General features: G+C 49.4%; 1 protein-coding gene across 2 annotated transcripts in view; it reads right to left on the bottom strand.

Annotated features, from left to right (window-relative positions):
- Positions 1 to 3,310: 3,310 nt before the first annotated feature.
- The window catches only part of Flnb (filamin B), a 133,209-nt gene continuing 119,108 nt past the window's right edge, over positions 3,311 to 17,411 (bottom strand). For both annotated transcript variants that reach the window (XM_032918047.1, XM_032918048.1), the window contains 5 exons: positions 14,523 to 14,655; positions 11,215 to 11,391; positions 7,519 to 7,737; positions 6,200 to 6,403; positions 3,311 to 4,502 (listed from right to left, as the gene is read on the bottom strand). In XM_032918047.1, coding sequence (XP_032773938.1) covers positions 4,315 to 4,502; positions 6,200 to 6,403; positions 7,519 to 7,737; positions 11,215 to 11,391; positions 14,523 to 14,655 — 921 coding nt within the window. In that variant the 3' untranslated portion in view covers positions 3,311 to 4,314. The remainder of the gene's footprint in view (positions 4,503 to 6,199; positions 6,404 to 7,518; positions 7,738 to 11,214; positions 11,392 to 14,522; positions 14,656 to 17,411) is intronic.

Below are 17,411 nucleotides of genomic sequence, written 5' to 3'. Positions count from 1 at the left end.
GCTATGCTCTGAGGCCTTAAGTTATCTCCAGGCTCATGACGCCCTTCCCAGGTGCAGAAATGAAGGTATAGGCGAATTCTTATCACCCACTGCTGGTATGTGGAGGTTCACACCTGCTTCCACAAGGCTGGGCTCTTTCCAGTTTTCACACGCTTGCCTGGCAAGCCAAAGGGCTGGGGCTGAGATCTAGACCTGAAATTGTTGCACCTGACACACTGCTTAAACCCTCACACACTGGGCCATTCTGTATTCAGACAGCGGGGCCCAGAGACAGAATGTCTGCCAGACTTCCCTCTCTGAGAACACCCTGCCCGGGTTTAGCTGGACCCAAGGAATGTGCCCCACCTCAGTGGTGACTGGGCGAGGCCACACATCCTGGTGGTGTGGAAGGGTGGGCGGGTGGTCAGACAGAGGGGGAAACACTGGCAATAAAAGGCCGGTAAGAGTCTTTGTCCTGGGGAGATATAAACAAGTCCAAAGCTCAAAGCACTCTAAGATCCGTGCCACAAGTCAGGCTTGTAAATTCTGGTCTTCTGGCTGCCTTGAGAATGTTGAGGAAAAGGGGTGTGAGGGGTGGGCCCCTAAATTCCATGTACACGAGCCGGTCCCCACAGCCTTGGGGGCCCAGACAAAGCAGAGAAGGATCTTTTGTTGGCAAGGACCTCTCCCACCATGCATTTGGCCAAATCTTTAGGAAAAGGGCAAAGGAAAAGGAAGCTGAATCCAGCTCGTGGAGCGCCTCCAGTTTTAACACTTGTAAGAAAGAAAAATAGTAAATTTTATTAGGCGATGCCCACATTGTTTTTTGACCTAGGTCTCTCATGTGGTTTGAAACTTGTCAATTAAGTGGGGCTGGCAGGCCAAGGAGCCCCAAGGACACAGCTGTGGCACCTTCTCAGCCCCAGGACCTCAGGTGGATGCTTTTATGCTCGGTCTTTTCATATGGTGCAGCGGATGAAACACGGGGGGCAGGGGGGGGGTTGCTGTATTAATTCCCAATTCTCTTCCTCTCCCACTTAGGTACAGTTTTCATGGTGGAGCTGGGGGCGTGGCTCAAGGGTAGAGTATTTCTATTAGATTTGCTCACCAATTAAAAAAGAAAAACAAACCCCAAACCAACCAAGCCCAAACCAGAATACCCCACCTCCTCAGTGTTGGCTTTGCAGGCTGTAAAAAAAACAAACCTAAGGAACAAGATTTGAACACCCATTTCCCCTTAACCCTTTCGGTGTTTTTCATTCTGTCGAGCTGAGTTGCTTTGGCTGTCTTAGAACTAGCTCTGTAGACCAGGCTGGCCTCGAACTCTAGATGTGAATGAATGCTTCTGCCTCCTGAGTGCTGGGATTAAAGGCGTGTGCAACTGAGTTATATAACCAATGCATCGAAATATGGCTTTCGGGTTGGGGATTTAGCTCAGTGGTAGAGCGCTTGCCTAGGAAGCGCAAGGCCCTGGGTTGGTCCCCAGCTCGAAAAAAAAAGAAAAAAAAAAAAAAAAAAATATGGCTTTCAAGGCCTCTTGAAGTCCTAGGACAAGTGGCCAAGGGCTAGTGTCGTGTGAGCGAGCTGGCTAATATTTGCTCCTTGTAGTCGCCTAACCAGCCCTCCCCTGGGCTGCAGAGGGCAGTTTGGGGGGCAGAGTGGGCAGCCAGGGTAGGCAGGGGCTGCAGTGTCCACTGGGCACTAAAGAATGACATCCCGGACTCGGCTTCAGTCAGGGCACAGGAAACACCAAGCAGCCAACGTCAGGGAGGACTTGGCCCCAGGCCCACAAGTTTCAAAGTTTTCAGGGTATTGACACAAACAATAGCCTGTTTCCATGGTAGCCAAGCCCAGGTGCAGATAAGGGCTGCCCTCTGGTTCTAGGCACCGAGAGCAACAGGTCTCCACCTCGTAGGCCCTGATGTCACAGGTGCTAATTGCTGAGTTACACCTCAAAGGTAAAACTATCATCACCTGCTGGGTGCCAATCACCAGCCAGCTGGGACACACCCTTGTGTGAGGCCCATCCCTGACAGAGGGTGTAGGTAGAAAGTAACAGCAAGAACTGTTCCTGAAAATACCAGTGGGAATTCTTGGGAAAGGCCTTGAGAGCTTCCCCCTACCCCCCACAAACCCAGACGAGGCCAGTTAGGAGTCAGTGTTTAGACGCTAGGACACCTTATGTCAAAGTCCGTGTTGTTAGTGTACAAATGCTGCCCCTCGAGCAAACCTAGCTAGGCTGGAGGGGATAATGAACGGCGGTATTCCTGGGCTTCTGTGGCCAAGCCAGCATCGTGCTACACATATCATGTGTGGACTCTTCATGGAGTCCGCAAGCCCTAGGGACAGAGAAGAAAGGGCGGGCGCATCTGCCTTACCTTCCTCTAAGCTCAGAGGTAAATAGATTTTCATCCTAATATGTAGCCAGGTACAGAAGGAAAAAAGAAAACCAAACAAATCCAAAATACAATTGAGAAGGTGTAGCAGGGTGGGTAGCTGGAACTGCCTACCTAGAACACACACAAAGCCCGGGGCTTGATGTCGGCTCCGTGTACGCTTAAAAAAACCTCAGGGTCTTCATTGGCTACACGGAGAGTTCCAGGCTAGCCTGGGATACCAGACTCTGTCACACACATACCATCACTAAAAAGGATCCAGGTTCCCTCCCGGAAGCTCTGATCTCCCCACTCCTCCCGGACTGGAGTTCTCAAGGCCTTTCCCTTCCACGGGCACTGCCAGCTCTCGTTGGGTTCTGGTAACTCTTCCCCTGAACTGCTTGCCCGTAATGTGATGCAGGTGCCCAAATCTATCCCCATATGAGGTCTGGGTCTGGATGCATGCTGGAAAGTGCCCATGTTTGTTCTGTCACATGTAAAATGTCAATGGATCCCTGTGAGGCTCTGTAGATGGAAGGTTAACATCAGCAGTCATTTCTCCTGGTGAGGACAGAGAGGACGGAGGGACGGATGGAGGGACTCAGTACTGTGTCTAAGGGAGCCCGGGCATGTGACAGATCCTATCTGAGAACATGTTCCACAACACAGATGCCTGATGATATCAGGCAAGAGGCTTGCTTAAAAGCCTTAGATAGCCTCTACCTGGGCTCCATATCTAGGGTTGCCAAGAAGTCATGCTGGTATCGTGGCCCACATGTTCTCTTTTGTTCCCTTGCCTGAGGCTGGCCCTGGTTTCTTAGGAAAAGACCACCTTTTGCTTGCAAGAAAAGGACTGGCCATTGTCAGATTACATCTGCACTCAAGAGAGGTGGTGGGGTGGGGGGTGGCCAGGGGCCCACACTGATTCTGAAGACTCCAAGAATGACAGGGAACCGTTCATGGAGCAAACATTTTATTTAATAAGTTATAAGATACACTTTCCAGTCGGCATTTGTTCCAGTTTGGTCTCCATGGCTACTAGGCCTGTATCCCTTTCGCATCCAGCTTCAGCTGCTCCGGGTGCTAACAGGTGGCTTTTAGCACCCACACCTCTCTGGCTGCTGTGCCTTGGTGTGGGACACCTACTTCATCCCTACCATATCCACAACAACAGCCATAACACCCGATTTTGGGGGGGAAGGGGGTATTTGACAGCTTGGAAATGCTTACACCAAAGCCTTTAAAGAGACCTTAGGTGCATGTGTTAGTGTCTTGGTCCTTAAGGCCTCTCATGGGTCATTACTGGGGTGGGTACCCACCCCTTCCAGCTTTTGCAAGGAGGAGGTCCTACAGTAATTTATCAGTGGTCTCTGCCATTTAGCAGAAGCAATGGACTCTGGGGGCAGCTGACAGAGGCTCTGCATTTGGCCATGACCACATGTCTTCAAGAAAGTAGGCAAGTGCAGAATCCCTCCTACTCCAGAGCTGGCTTTGAGATGAAGTCAAAGTGATCAGGGCGCAGACATGGAGTACGATCTGGGTCAGACTTTAGTCTTGAGGGAAGTGGGGTGCAAGGTTCTTTGGCAAGTGGGGTGCAGGACCCCCTTCTGCAATGACATTCTTGTTTGGTAAACACTTGAGTAGACCAGAAGCTTAGGAGAGCCAGTCAGTCCTGTCCATGCTCTTGCTTTCTACCTGCAGTGACCTTGGAACTCAAGAGTCTCTCGATTTGGGCAGAGTGCTCTGCACGTTTTTGGCCCCAGCTTGCTTTCCAAAGATGTCCCACATGTCCTCAAGTGTCAAGTCTAAGGGCACTAAAGGCACTTGGAATGAGTGGCAAGGTTTTTTTGGGACGGGGTTTTCTGGCCCACCAGCAGGCTGCGGACATTGTAAAAAATGAATTACAAACTAGCAACAAAAGCAACTGGAAGGACACGTCCAGCACAGGACACAGGGTGTTTTAAGGCACAGTGACATGAAAGGGGCTACCGGGGATGTGCTCTTCCCCCCACTTCACAGCCAGAACGTAATCTCCCTTCTCCTTGACAACGTATGTGACATTGTATTGTTGCTTGCCCACATGCTTCATGGAGACCTCTTCACAGGGGGTGGTGGGCCCATGGACCCCAATCAACAGCATGTTGGACCCTGGTGGGGGAGGAGAAGGTTGTTAGTGACCACATGAATCAGGCCAAGCAGAGAGGAGGGAGTGATGTAACAAAGGTGGAGAGACCAGGGTTAACTGGCTGAGCCGGGATGATGGCACCAGCGTCCGTTCTCACTGGTGGCAAAGCCTGGCCATTATCAGTAGAGACACAGCCTGATTTGGGTTCAAATGCCAGCGCTCGCACCCTCTGCTCAGGTGACCTCAGACACGAATCGTTCCTTCGCTCTCCCTAAGCTGCAAACCAGGAGGGCCGCTAGCTGCCTCTTTTTCTGTGGTTATTTTGTTTTTTAAAGACACGGTTTCTCTGTGTAGCCCTGCCTGGCTTTCCTGGAACTGGCTCTGTAGACCAGGCTGGCCTCGAACTCAGAGATCCACCTGTGTGCACTGCCACAGCTGGCTTCACTAGCTGCCCCTTTGAGCTTCTGTATGCCACAGGAAGTGACTGAGACAAACCTTTAGCACACAGAACTGCCAGCTCTAAGGATCCTCTTGTTTGAGAGAGCCTTGGGGAGAGTACTCCGATTACCGCCTGGGAGAAGATCACTTCTAAGTGATCCCGTGAACCCACCCAAGGTGACTGCTATGAAGCTTTGTAAATGAAGGAAGTGGCAATGGATTTCTAGCCTAGGTGTGCTGGGTGGGAGAGCCAGGTAAGTCAGCACCAAAACCTAAGGACGTACTCAGCTTTAAACATTTACTTAGTTTATGCACATTAGTGTTTTGCCTGCACGTAAGGCTGTGTGAGGGGGTCAGAAGACCTAGAACTGGAGTTATAGATGGGGGGAGCTGCCACTGGGGCGCTGGGAGTTGAACGGGGTCCTGAGAGCAAAGTATTGGCTCAGGACCTCCCAAGACCAAATTCTCAGCCAAAGGAGATGTATTTGCCCCAGAGGGACAGAGAGCAGGGACTAGAGACAAACTCAGGAAATAGAGGAAGAGGGGAAAGGGGGAGGGAACAAAGGAGAGGAGGAAAGGTTAATTGTCCTGGTAGACAGAGGACTGACCCTGGATACAGAGGAGACAGATATGGTGCATCAGAAAAATCTCAGTTTATAAAGGTAAAATGGGAAACCCCATATTAGGATGAGGTATTTAACTTAAATTGGGCATCTTTATTAAGTGAGCCAATGCAGCTTTTGATAGCTAGACCTTGGTAGTCAGCTCTAGGAGGAGGAAGTGGCCAAATAAGGGAATAGACCTCAGGGGCTGGCTTTAATGGTTTTTTAGAAAGTGAAGGGGCTGGGGGAGGAGGGCAAGGCCTGCCAGAGCCATGTTCGCAGTGTTCAAGCCGCCCAGGGTCCCTTCAGGTCCTCTAGAAGAGTAGCCAGCCAGTGCTCCTAACCGCCGAGCCATCTCTCCAGCCCCAATCAATTTTAAGCTATGGTTAAAGCAACTGGTATCAGAGAAGTGGGTTAGGTAATCAGTTCACTTCGCTCATGTGATATGGGGACACCACCATATTTCTATTTGTCTTAGTGAAAGAATGAAAAGGCAAAAGAAAGGGAAATCATCCAAGACTATTAAGAGCAGAAGGACAGAGGGACAAACACAGTTATTTCTAAGTGGGGGGAGGGGTGCACATTGCAGCCGATCCTAGAGTGAGGGGCACTGAAGCAGGAGAGTGTCTTGTCTACACCAGCCCCACGCTAACCCTTCTCAGCAGACCCATGCTGCCTACCAGCTTTGCTGCAGTCCACCAGGAAGGAACTCTTCTGGCCCACAAAGGCCTTTGACAGCCCTGCCCCCTTGGAGGTCACTTTGCTGGCATCTGAGGATGACTTGGGGATGGCGCTATAGCACGTTTCCGTGGAGGATCTGGTTACTGATTCCACCAAGATGGACGAGGTCTCGTTGGCTGAGCCTGGGGTGACCAGACGTTGGCCTAGAGCGTGGGAAAGAGGGAGGCGTGAATGGCCAGGCCAATGGGTGTTTTGTGTGGAATGGGGTCCTGTCAGTCAGGAGACACAATATAACCCTTTTACAGAAGATCCAGAAAGCTGCAACACCTAGACACGAAAACCACTCCATCCATATTTTAGATCTACATATACATTTGTGGTAGAAGGTTTCAAATCCAGACCACTGTGCATGCCAGGTAAGTAAACTAGCATCATTATCATAGGCGCCATTTGCTTTTTGGTTACTTTCGCCAAGGCTTGTCTTGAATGCCTGGTCTTCTAATGAGCTGGGTTCTAGGTCTGCACTACTAGGCCTGGCTCCCAGTCCTTGAATCATTACTTTCAAAAAGAACAGTCTCACTTCTAGTTCAGGCTGGCCTCAAACTTGCGATCTGCCTGCCTCAGGTTTTTGTGGTGGGTAGATAAGAAGTATATACCACCATGCTATGTCCTCGTCATCCTTAGGGTCTTAGACAACTAAAACCTGTTTTTCTCAGCAAATGGACCAGGTTAAATCACGGTTGATGAGGCCTAGTAATCCCTCCACAGAATAAAGACCCAGTAGAACCCGTATCTTCTTCTTCTTATTTCTATGGAATACTTTATATAACGCAGTATATGGGCTCTCAGCACGAGAGAGGATGACTTTCGTATCTTTTTATAATTTTTCTACAACGAGTCCATGGAGAATCACATGGCACAGAAGGGACTCAGCACAGTGTGTGTGAATGTATATATGATGGTTACCCTGAGCTTTCTTGTTTGGTATTTCAATATTTTTAAGAGGATAGGCTTTATAAATGGATTTATAGATTTTTTTAAAAAAAATTGGAAAGTGAAGAGTTAAGCCCATGTATGTTATTCAAATCTGTGAATATTTTTTTCTCTGCTAGAGACAGAAAACCGCCCAGCACCTTTTCTTTACTTCTTCACTCCCTCACTCAAACCAGTTAGTCTTCCAAGTCTGGAACACGCTGGATTCAGATTTATTGATTTACTATGTATGTGCACACACCTGTGTGAACTTATGCTCGTCACGTGCATGCAAGTTCCTATCGAGATCAGAGGACAGTGCTGGAAAACCAAAGTGGCTCATTACCTGTCACCTTGGCCTTGAATGGACTCCTCGAGATGTGGTTGGGCCCGCCATATTTGACACTGATCAGGTAATTTCCAGGAGCCATGGGAGTATACATGACTTTGTACCCTTCTGGGATTTCCTGGCAATCCATTTTGACCTTGGATGGTCCTTCAATGGTGACAGACAGTGTCCCCGGGCCTGCCTGAGTGGTGTTGATGAAGAATTCTGACTGGATACCTGGGAGAGAGAGAGAGAGGAAGTGAGATATATATATATATATAAATTATATGGATGGTTTTGAGGGATAAGGGGGTAATTCCTGGGAGTGATGCCGCGGTGAGACACATACTTGCCCACACTAAGTGTTGCTCTGGCAGCATGGGAACCAACTAGCTGTACATCTGAGTTCCTGGTACAGAGAAGCACTGGGTGTGGGGGTGCAGCTCCCTTGCCCAGGCTAGGGTAGGAGGGTGGCTGACATTTCGCCCACTGAGTGCCTGAGCAACGATTGTTTCTGGGAATGTGGCTGAGGGCGAGGCATTGTGAGCCTGAAGTGCTGCCCCAGGCAACAGAGCCTCTAGGGGAGGCACTCCCTCTGACTACTCCCTTCTCCTGGTAGAAGAGGTTAAGGAAGTCCAGTCTCTCCTCCCCTTCTCCTCCTCTCTAGACACTGTGCTAAACCCTGCGGCTGGTGTGTGAGCTGTCAGTCCACCCACTCTGCCATGAAGACCAGCCACAAGAGAAGCGAGCGACTGAACAACGACTGGGCTGACTGAGTACCACACCAGACCCTAAGCCACTCTTATTCCACGTGATATTCAGGCCATGTGTAACTCGGGGCCCACTGCTATAAAGTGGTGGGTATGCTACATTCCAGCCACCTGTGTGCAACTGTATCACACGGGACAACTGTCCCACACACCCTAATTACAGTCTTGAGACACCTGACCTCACTGCCATGCTGCCCTGGGACAAAAGGGAAAGCAAAGAGAATATTAACTAATGACCCTTAATCTCCTATGCCCATAGCCTGCTTCCAGTCTAGAGGAAAACCAGGCAGTCGGTGGGGGCTGCTAGGGTGTTACACATTGGCCCTTGTACACTAGAAGCCCTCTAGGGGGCACCCTAGTGTAACGTCCTCCAGTGGCCCTGTGCCTCTGCCAGAGCTGCAGATGCTAGCCCAGCTGGGAAATATTTTGGTTTAACTACAGTCCCTGGGCCAGAGAAAGAATTATTGTTCTGCTTATCAATAAGACAAAGGATCTGTTATGGTCTGACCCCAAACATGAGCCAGCTCTTTCTGGAAACTCCTGAGGCTGCTGTCCCAAAGTCTCCCTACTCTCCCACCTTGACTCTGTTTCTGAGAAGCCCAGCCCAGCAGCTGGAGGCTGGGGACCATGTGGGTAAGCAGGCCACGAGCCACAATGGAGTGGAAGTAAGATCAATGTATTCACAGTAAGGCTGTAAAGGTTTGGCTGTCCTAGACAGGAGATCTGCCCCTTTTTAGTCAATTCAGACCCTAAAGAGGCAGTGATGATGCAGACGAAGGGGAATTAGGAATTAAAAATCAAGAACTAACTGATACCCACCCCACATCACTTTGCTCAGCAGAAGTATGACTTAGAGGAGATATCTGTCCATCTTGTTGCCAAAGGACTGGCCCAAGAGAAGACAGGAGAGAAAAAAAAATTCATAAGCAGACATATATCACCATCGACTCTGGTAATGACCAATATGTGATTTGCATGGTGATGGCCTTCCTTCTCCTCCTCCACCTGCACGCAGATCCTTAGGGCTTCTCCAAAGAGCCCTAAACTTTGTGGTTTCTATCTGGAACACACAGACTCCTGCCCTAAATTCTCCACATTTCCTGCTATGAGATCTGCAGAGAATAGCCCATGTTAAGGCTTGAGCTCGGACACATATGCCTGGCCATGAACGCAGGGCATGGGGCCCTTTGGTGGCTATGCAGATCCTTTCTTGAAAGAACTCTTCATGCTGCAACTGTGTGGATGGACATTTGTGGAAAGGTTGGGGGCGGGTAGCCTAGGCAAACAAGATGCCCTCTCTCTGTGAACAGAGCAATATTTACAGAGGGTGGAAGTGGGTGAGTTCCAGGCCTTCTCTGGCTGGGACCTTATCCTTAGCAGCCGCACTGCTGGAGTACAGCCTGACATCTGAGCTCCAGAGGAGTGAGAAATACCAGGAGGAAACAGAGGAAGGTTGGGATGGCAGCAGCCAGCAGGGGATCAGATGGCTCCTGGCTGCAGTGGGCAGGCTGAGGCTGCTGTGGGACCAGGCCAATGCCTGCTGTCTGACTGCCAGGAGGACCCCTTGCCTGTACGGATGCCTGGAAACCATTCTGGGTATCTGGAGGGTAGGAGTTCTGGTTCAGAAAGCCCACTGGGGTACAGTATGTACTTCTAGGGTCAGAAGCTAAGGGCTCTCAAACTTCAGGATCACAGACCTGGAGTTGACCCTCCCTCAAGTCCTATGAATTTCCAGAGAAATTCAGTGCTGGACCACTGGACCGTTTTTGTCTTGCTCTCCCCAAGTGCAAAGGAGATCTCATCCAAGGGCAAAGTTCCGGCTCAGAGTGAAGCAGTGAGTCAGGCTGGGTGTGCCAAGGGCATCTGGCAGGACCAACGCCACTGGTTTTATGGCGAACACTGCTTTGGCCAGACTTCCTGGCACCATGCCAATCTACTGGTCACTCCTAACTTGGGCAGGGTTCCTCTACCACTTAGGAGGCTCTCACTGCAGGGCTGGGTTTGCTCTAAGTACAGCAAACCATGTCCTGGTACATAGGAAAGACAATCTGTTCTGTCCCAATCTACAGCATGGCAGAGGCAAGAAGACCACAGATCTTCCCGAGTAGCCCCAAGTAACAGCAGCTAGAAGTGTTGTCCCACTGAGTGCACACCGTGGACTTCCTCTGCAGATGCTTACAGGGACAGAGTCATTATCCATAACACTGACGTGATGGGCAGAGCTGAGGCCTATCTTGAGCTGACCATGTACGTGGCTTTTTGAAGGCCACCCAACAAGTGAAAGGATCACATAGACATCGCTTTCAGATGCCCAGCAAAAAGGTGAGCTGTCCATTCAGTAACTTCCACCAAACTAAAGCTGGACTGGGGATTTGTCTATCAAGGAATCAACTATTTGGTCCACTTGGCCACTCTGTACCACACCAGCCCAGGGACAGGCAGCAAGTGGGAAAGCTTCCATGACTGGATGACTGGCTAGCAGTGCTCACACCTGCAGAAGACAGAACTTGTCCATGAAGCTTGAGAACTTCTATACACTTTCAGCACCTTCTCCTCATTGGCAGTGAGCAGAGAATACAAGGGGATGGACGGGCCATGAGCAGGCTTAGGCTGCTGAAGTATATTTTTGGAAGGTCGGGAGCAGGCTGCCCGTGGGCCTAGGAGCTGCACCATGAACTCTGTCCAAATAGAGTCTTCAAAATTAATGACATCCTGCTTCTAGGGCTCAGGAACTTGCTGGAGAAAGAATCTAGGCTACAAACAAACTGTAATACAGGCCTCAGTCTGGATTTATCCTGGTTCAAACAATGGCTTCCAAAGTCCATCAAAGTGTGCATAACTGCGTTTTCCCGAGGACAGAGCACAGAAAACCCTAGGGGCTAAAGGTGCCTATCCCAGCTCTCTCTGAGAGAGTTGCTCAGACAAGGGAAGTAATGTTTCTTACCTGTGGTACCCGCCTCAAGCCCAGCCCCGTAGGCAGACACCAGAGCAGGATTCCCTGCTTGGCCTGGCTCTCCAACACGCACTTTGAAAGGGCTCCCGACCACGTGGCTGCCATTAAATTTGACGTCGATCATGTGGATGCCATTCTCATGGGGGATGAAGCGCACGGCGTACTTATCTAGGAGAAGGAGGAGGAGATACACAAGGTAAACGTGGAGGCTAAGCAGACTGGAGTTAAGCAGGGACACAGCATTGCAAGCAACCTGAGCTAGCCAGTGCTGAATCATTTAAAGCCACCATTCTGCTGGGAGTCTGGCAGCCAAAACACAGATTTCAAGACTTGACCTGTGTCTCCGTAATCAGCCCTTTGGGAAAGGCTCTGACTCTCTGGTTCTGCTATGTCCTCAGACTCCTGCCTTACAATCCACCCTTCACGAAAAAGTCCACTTCTCACTATTTGTCCACTTGAAGGGGAAAATACAGCTCCAACCAGCACCAAGGCTCCATCATCAAGCCCAAGGCAAGGAACTGTCAGCAAATGAAACTGCCAGCTCTTTCTGTTTGGGGTCACGACACGTGTCAAGGTCATCTGTCAACAGATGCTTGCATGGCATACCACATGACCTCAGCACTGGCTAGTCCCTGGCTCCTTTCGGACCCCTGCCCATCAAAGATCTGCCCAAGCCCTCTTTTGTCTCTCTGGTACTCTCCACAAAGGAATGTTCTAGCCAGTAGTAGCCAGCTACTCGTATCTTTCGGCACAGCACTTCCCCTAGCATTTCCCAGCTGGGTGGCCACCCCCTCCCTTAAAGGCAAAATGTTTCAGGGGAAGTGAACCCCACCCCAATGTCCAGATTCAGTCTCTTACAGGATGAGGAAAATTCTCTCCCCAAGGTAAATTTATTTCTTTAGCCACAGCAAGTGACTCAGGAATGGGCATGTCTCCCAGTTCACTGCCATGGGAGAGGCTTGCTAGGAGACTTATAGATTCCTTGCGTCTCAAGACTTCTGAAAATGAAGCATCAGGTGGTACCGTGGCCATCTTGCCACCAAGAAGGCAAAAAGCCTTGAAACGAAAAAAGAGTAAGGGTGCACTGGCCCAATGTGACGTGACAGGTCCCATTTGTGAGCCTGCGGCAGGAAGATCTTCAGTAGAGAGTTTCCTGGGCTGTATGAATTCCAGGCCAGCCTGGGTTACACACAGAGAATCTGTCTCATGAAATAAAGCAAAAGGTGGAGAGAAACAATAGAAAGTCTCTGGGGCCTTGGAGAATTCCTGACAGTGACTGAATCTAACCATTGTTAAACCCCCAAACTGGGCACTTAGATGAATTACTGGACCTCATTATTACGTGTCCACTTGAGGTGGGTAGTCTATAATCCCGACCAGTGACACCCCGACTATGGCATGCCAGGAGTGATCTGGAACTTTAGAAGTCCCATTGGCCAAGGACAAACTTCCCTTGTAGCGGACCTTAATGGCATGGCTAGCTAAAAACCACCATGTGAGTTGCGCTAACTGTATGGGCACCTTACTGCCCATCCACCCAGACATAGCTTTGTGCGTGTATGTGCATGCACGTGTACAGTCTGGAGGCCAGAGGCCGACACAGGGTGACTTCAACGACTCTCCATCTCACTTTTTGAGGCAGGTTCTCTCCCTGAATCTGGAGCTCACTGATGTGGTTAGGCTGGCTGGTTAGCTAGCAAGCCTCTGGTCTCTCCCCACACCTAACCCTGCTGGGATCACAGTTGGGTGCCTGGTTGGATCATAGACAGGTCCCTAGGTTTGTACTTTACTGACTGAACCGTCTTCCCTAGTCCTAACATGTTGCCTTTCGGAATTCACGCTAGGACCCTAGGGCCGAGTGGACACCAAGTGCTAACTAAGGCTCTATTCCTTTGGGGCTGCTGTTTGGTTCTGCTTTCTCAAGGGCAGCGGTGCACCCCTCTGCCAGTCAGATGCTCTAGTGCACTGTCTGTGATATAGCCTAGTGTTAGCCCAGATGCTGTCAAGGCACCCCTCCTCCATTTTGTCTTTTCTGTTCAATGAGAGAAACTGGCTGTGCATGCTCTAGGCCAGTGGCTTTCAACCTTCCTAATACTGCAACCTTTCAGTATAGTTCCTTAGGTTGTGGTGATCCCCCCCACCATATAATTATTTTGTTGCTACTTTATAATGGTGATTGTATTACTGTTAAGAACCACAACATAAATAGCTGGGTTTTCCGATAATGCTAGGTAATCTATAAAAGGGGCGTTTGAATCCCACAGGGGTCATGACCCATCGATTAGGAATTGCTGCTCTAGATGTCCACCCTTACCAGAGGCAGGTGAGCACACAGCAAATGCCCAACAGCGGCTGGTGTCACCAAAGGCCACACCCAGTGAAGCTCTCCTGACCTTGCCAAAGCTCAAAGTGCCTCTCCCGCTCTCCCATCCCACCGGCTGCTTCTTAGTTTTCTCATGGTATCACTTAGGCTCTCTAGTTTGCAGGTATTTAGTGTCATTTGGACTGGTTCTGGTCAGTTGATTTTTTTCTTTTTTATTATTTGTTTGTTTTTATTGTTGTTTTGTTTTATTCTTTTTTTTCGGAGCTGGGGACCGAACCCAGGGCCTTGCACTTGCTAGGCAAATGCTCTACCACTGAGCTAAATCCCCAACCCCTGTTGTTTTGTTTTTGAGACAGACGCTTGCTTTGCAGCCCAGGCTGGCTTTGAACTTGAAGTCCTCCCTCCTCGGTCTCTCAAATGCTAAGATTATAGATATGTACCAACCCGAGTAGTGCTTTGAGGGGTAGAGCTGTACATTCACTATTCACCTTCCTGTCAAATCCCTAACACACAATAAATGTTCCCTGATAGAACGACCTCTGTAAAGTTCATAGACACGAGTCCCATAAATCTGAAGCATTAAGCCCTCGAGCCCTAGATTCTCTTAGAGGAGGGTAAGATCAAAATATCCTTCTTCATGTCAGAGTCAGAGATATAGTAAAGCTGTAAGGTTTCATTAAACTACGATAAAAAAAACTGCGCTTAATGTCATGTAAGAGGAACCCGATAAAAGTCACAGAAAATAAAGCAGATCTCGTTTAAAGCAGCGAGAAGAGAGGGGTATTACTGTCACATAAAGGGTCTCTGTGTTGCTGGCAAACGTGTCGACCCTGTGTTATAAACGATGTCTGGCGGCGGCGTAACGAAGGTGACTCTCCGGCAGTGTGGTAGCGGAAGAGCCCTACGCAGGAGGCACAGCTGTCCGAGTGCTGCCAGAAAGACGGGTTGGGACCTCACTGCCAGCCTTGCTGCTTACCTGGCTCCAGTTCAGACACGTGGCATTCCTCCACGGCTCCCGAGGGGCTGTGCACCTTTGCATCAATCTTCCCTTTGGCACCATTCAACCTTATAGCAAAGGATGCTGGCTGGTTAACTTTTAATCCTGACTCCTGAGAAGTTAACAAAGTAGACAGGTTATGGTACCCGGTGTTCCCAAGCACGAGCTGACCCACGGCAGGCTCCAGGTGGGAATTCTCACGCATCAGGCCTGAATATTCCCATCTGTAACACTGATGACAAAACATGGCACATGGCAGCCTTTGCTTCCACATCCCTACCAGGAAACAAACACACACTGCACCCTTGTATCCAAACATCAGGGTTGGGGAGATGCTTCCAGGATGGGAGACTTGAGACACTCCAGACAAGAGAAGAAAATCCCAAACAAGATCTGCACAGGCCAAAACACTGCTTGGTTCAGCTAAATTGCCGATGCTGTTGGCATTACCACCACTACCACCACCACCACCACCACCACCACCACCACCACCACCACCACCACCACCACCACCACCCATCACCACCACCACCACCACCACCATCACCACCACCACCACCACCATCACCACCACCACCATCATCATCATCACCATCATCATCATCACCACCACCACCATCATCATTACCACTACCACCACCACCATCATCCTTTTTAGGAGGAGTCTGGGTGCAGAGTTCATGACAGGAGCTGAGTTTTTATGTCATTGCTTTTGTTGTTAAATTTTTTTTTTTTTTTAAATTTAAGTGCAGGACCGGGCAGCACTTTTGATAAACGCAAAGGAGCAACATGTGCTACGTAGGCTGCACTTTGCCTAACTACTTTCTCAGTTAGTAAAAACTAAGCTGTTAAATCTGAATCTCAACTTCCTTGTTTGTAGAATGGACGAACTTCCCGGCCCTATCTCAGAGACCGGCCCTATCTCAGAGACGGGCTGTGAGGAACAAATAAAACAGTGATGAATGATCACGCCTCAGCCCATCCACAAGAAGGCTTCAAGAATGTCACTGCACTGTGAAGTACATATTCTTGGAGGGCGGGGCTTAGGGTACTCAGAACAAAGCAACCTGTTTGATTACGGATGGCCCACACTGTCCAGGAAGTAAGGTTTTACCTGCCCCAGTTTTGGTTTAAACTTGCTGTTCCTCGGAGGCAGCAGCAGAAGTCATACTTAGTATGCAAAGGAACTATCCAGGAATGTGGTTAAAATGATGATTTTAACAATGTTTCTAGAAATGCCTAGGCTAGGCGCTGGTGCAAGGACCACATCTCCACAGCAGGCCCTAACACACCGTGCTCCCTTCCTGGGTCCGTCCCTAGCCACAGAGGAAACGGACTAATCTGAAGCACTTTAAATTGTGTAACAAAGATCAGTTTCTCTAGCAGCGCCTTGATTGGGCAGCCACATGTGGCTGGTGACTATTAAACCACACTGTGACGATGAGGCGTATGCGGAATGTTCTATGAACTCTGCTGCCAGGAGGTTACAGCCTGGGGAGGGAGGCTATATTACAAACTCAAGGGCTCTTTAATTTCCAGAGAACCCCCACTTTGTCCCCTCCCCCACACAATGCCAGCCAACTCCACTTTTCTGTGACGCCTCAAAAGCCAGATAAAACAAAACATACTTCTCGCCTCTCCCTAGCACCAGATGTTGTTCAGGCCTCTGCTGAGGGTCTGATAAATAATTTACATATCCCTCAGCATGGAACAGTTCACACAGAAATACTTAGGAGCAAACCGTGACAGGAGGACTCGGCACAAGTGCTGGAGAGGAACGATCATTTCTGTTACCTGAGTCTGTTGCTGCTAAATCCTCAAGAGGGAGATAAATGCTTCTGAAGATCTGAAAAGAAATCTTCGAGATGCGGGAGGGCAGCTCTCTGCCCTCAACAAATGCCCCATTTATCTCCCTCTAAAGGTTTTAGTTAGGTCGGCCGCAAAAGAGAGTCCTGTTAAGAAGCCTTTAAATGAAACACAAGAAAAACATCTACACCACAGCGACCAGTTAGGACCCCTGGGCTTCTCCCATCGAGACCTCATCAATCGTAATCTGGGATCCTGGTGTGCTAGCTAACGTCTGGGTCTCTAACTAGCCACAGTCCGTTCTCTCAGCGTAAGATGGGTAGCTAGTTGCTGTATCATCCATGGCAAATGCCAGATTTGATTCTAACCCAGGTACTTTTAAGAACTGGGATAGCTAGAGGCCACTTGGAAACCCCACTAACTGGAAACTAGTTTGGGGTATTCGGGCGATACTGTATAAGGTATTTGCCTCTCCTAACTCAAGCGAGTTCAGTGTCCTAAGCTGATACAGAGGCAGCCCCAGTGGCTCTCAGTGTGTGTGCGTGTACACGTACACATATGTGCACCTGTGGTGATGCTAAAGCCAAGTGCACAATCACAGGGGAGCAGGCTTTTGGGGACAGAGCCTTCACTCTTGATACCTCATAGTAGCTGGCTCCTGGCTAGAATCACTCTGAACCATCTTTAAAATTAAGTTAAGAGAGGCTGCCCGTTAGGGTGTTGCAAAGACTTACTGAAGTGACACTGATAAGTTCTCAGGAGAATTCCCTGTACACTTACAAGGAAACCACCCTAATTTAAACAAAAACGCAGTTAGCTTTAGGGAAAGGAAGCCAACAATCACGATAGGTACAAGTCACCAGACTGGCAGCATTGTCTGTTCTCTTTTGAAATCTGCCCTGCTCCCTCAACCAATGATTAACAGGCTTCCTTTGTTTCTCTTGAATAAATATTTAAAAGCGAACTTGTCCCTCAGTGGTAAGGTATATTGTTTATCAAGTCTGTTTGTGCTTGCACAAATTGTCTTTCGTCTTGAGGGCATAAGGAGGTGACCCTGCCATA

This window comes from Rattus rattus, chromosome 12 (assembly GCF_011064425.1).
Source record: "Rattus rattus isolate New Zealand chromosome 12, Rrattus_CSIRO_v1, whole genome shotgun sequence".
Classification (NCBI taxonomy): domain Eukaryota; kingdom Metazoa; phylum Chordata; class Mammalia; order Rodentia; family Muridae; genus Rattus; species Rattus rattus.
Note: the sequence above shows the minus strand (reverse complement) of the source record. Positions and strands in the feature narration are given on the sequence as shown.